This window comes from Cynoglossus semilaevis, unplaced genomic scaffold (assembly GCF_000523025.1).
Source record: "Cynoglossus semilaevis isolate Cse_v1.0 unplaced genomic scaffold, Cse_v1.0 scaffold1092, whole genome shotgun sequence".
In the NCBI taxonomy this organism is placed as follows: Eukaryota; Metazoa; Chordata; class Actinopteri; order Pleuronectiformes; family Cynoglossidae; genus Cynoglossus; species Cynoglossus semilaevis.
Window position 1 is genome coordinate 15,844 of NW_007585120.1, and position 2,809 is coordinate 18,652.

The 2,809-nt window shown below is 42.3% G+C and overlaps 1 protein-coding gene across 1 annotated transcript in view; it reads left to right on the forward strand.

The window, feature by feature from the left end:
• Positions 1-2,809, forward strand: part of ebf2 (EBF transcription factor 2) — a 34,205-nt gene that overhangs the window by 5,783 nt on the left and 25,613 nt on the right. The window contains exons 4-5 of the mRNA XM_008337321.3: positions 1,697-1,752; positions 1,982-2,055. Coding sequence (XP_008335543.1) covers positions 1,697-1,752; positions 1,982-2,055 — 130 coding nt within the window. The remainder of the gene's footprint in view (positions 1-1,696; positions 1,753-1,981; positions 2,056-2,809) is intronic.

Here is a 2,809-nt window from a genome sequence, read left to right on the forward strand (position 1 = left end):
GTAGGGTTCTGATGACTCCTAATTTGTGCTCCAGTGGGTGGTGTGAGTCAAAACGGAGATACTGGTTGGTGTGGGTTGGTTTCCTCTACACCTCTATGTTGAGTTGTCTGTCCTCTGAGATGTGGACAGCACAGCCCAGGAATGCAAGACTGTTGTTTTTTACATCTTCTCTGGTGAACTTGATGTTCCTGTCCACCGTGTTGATGTGGTCTGTGAAGTTGTTGACCTCATGGACCTTGATCTTGACCCAAGTGTCGTCCACATATCGGAACCAGTTGCTGGGTGATGTTCCCAAACGTTTTCTTTTAGAGCGTGTATTATGGTTTAATTTACACAAACCTTTCTACTAGAACTACATGCTGAACTCAACACAAGGTATGCCACAGTAGTAGTGGAAGTATTGCACAACAATATGCCACACACCTTTCCACTAAAGTAATTTTTCTCAACATCCTCAAGCTTCACCTTGTGCTTCTTCTCTAAGCTCATTAATCCCCCTTGCCTATTGTCATCTCAGTGGGTTTGAACAATTCACTGCTGAGGCTCTTCTGGGCTCATGTATGAGGTATATGTTGCCATCCCACCCTGTTTTTTTCTCAGCCTCAAAATTACTCCAACCCCCCATGGTGCTTCGACATTACATCGAGGCGTATGCAGAGAAATTTGGTTCCCATGAGCCACTTCTGCCCCTACTCTGTGGTTGCAGTGGCACCCATGGGAGAGAAGATAAAAGACATGTTCTGGAGCAATCCCCTCGTACACATACATACACAAGCATGCACACACGGTACATGCGAGCACACCAGAAGCACTTTCTCTTCATCCCCTTCTCACATCCCCTTTTCCCAAGCGTTATCAAAGGCTTCTCAATTGAAGCTTTGATGAGAAGAACACATTTTAAAAGGAACACTCTACAAAGTCTTTGTGAAAAAAAATCCTTGGATAATGTGCTCTTCTCTCAGGAAACAATTCCCTACATATTGTTAGCCTCTTCAGTGCGATTTACATGTAAAGTTTCAAAGCGATGTGCTAAATGGTCGCAGGGAGCACGATCATTAGAGCATTAGGTCAGATCCCGTAACAAACCGATCACATTCTCCTGTACCTGTTGGTGAAAGGCTCGTCAGTCGGTCAGATAACTGGAAATCACTGAAAAGAAATCAAGCATTCACTGAGAAATCACCAGATAAAATATAGCCTGACAAATCGTGGGAATGTGGTTGTAAATTCTGGCCTTTAAGCAGAACATGAGTCATAATCGTCAACATCAAATAAATCTCAATCCCTGTGGAATCCATCACAGAGTAAATATGAACTTCATGCCAATCTTATTCCTCCATGTTTGCTGTAAACAGTTCAGTGGTTTTATTTCCTGAGATCTTGTGAAGAATTTTGTGGGTGGAGAGGGAGGGACTGCAACATTTTTCCATTGTATTGTGAGAATCAAGTGTGCAACAGTTATATAAAAACGGATGACGGGAATAATTTGACTTTACACTCTACTGTCTGAACAATACATAAACATAAAAAAAATGCTTTGTTTCATTTATACAGATTCATGCAATATAATAGTAACTGATTAAACTGCATGCAAAAGACTATATTCCAAAGTGGAACTCAATTACATTTTTTTTAGTAATACAAATTTCATAAATGATTTGACTATCTGACTGTGGCTGTGTTCCCTGTGCTGCAGGAGTTCGTACAGAGCAGGATCTTTATGCTCGACTCATCGACTCTGTCACTAAACAGGTGAGCAAACTTTGTCTTCTTGAAAGTGACTCTTTCTCCCCAATGTGTATGTATAATATACATGTATATATATGTATATATATATACACATATGTGTATATATGTGTGTATATATATATATATGTATATATATATTTGGATATATATGGATATACTGTATATGAATGTGTGATTTATTCTCCATGAATCTAACACTCTCACTCTCTGCTCCTATTTTTACTCCTCTCAGCCTATATCATACGAGGGACAAAACAAGAATCCAGAAATGTGTAGAGTTTTGCTCACACATGAAGTAATGTGCAGGTGAGTGTCAAAACACTTAGACAAACACACGCACACTCAATCCACAGGGACAAAATCCAAATATCCATTACTCTTCTCCACTCTACTTAATCCCAGGCAGCTTGAAATGTGGCTCTGAGAAGATGCTTGGGTCTACATTTTTAAAACAAAAAAGAGACTGTGCCTGAACTGTAAATAAAGGCAGCCACTCATCATCTCCCCTGCTGCTTTCTGCTGTAACCCAGCAGGTTCTGCTGCTACTTTTTCCTTGGCCTGGACTAATCCCTGATCTGCCTCGTCTGACAGCAGCAGAATCTTCAGGAGTGTAACAAAGTTTACCCTCAGTGAGATGGAAGCTCTGCTCCTGTTTAGTCAAGGCCACATTTTTGAAGTGGGACAACAGGTGTGTTTCTGAATCTGCTGTCAGGTGGAATATTTTAGGAGGTCCCATCATGACTTTGGGGCCTAAATAGTTTTGAATAAGTCTCGTGAAAGAAAGGTGAACATAAGGTTACCTATGGAGAAGATGAGCAGTCTGGAAGAGGAGTGGTGACCCAGGATCGGAGGGCAGCCTAGGGAAGATAGGGGGCTGGGAGAATCTGAAATGAGCTTAGACGGAGTGGGCTTTGCCATTGTGTAGCCAGCAGATGCTCGAATGTGACTCACAGCTGGCTAATAACAGAGTCGAGGAGGTAGAGGGTAAGCGTCACAGCTGGGGAGTGAGGCCGTCTGACAAGGAGGCGGAGGGGGGGCAGTGCAGGGCCAAGCTGGGACA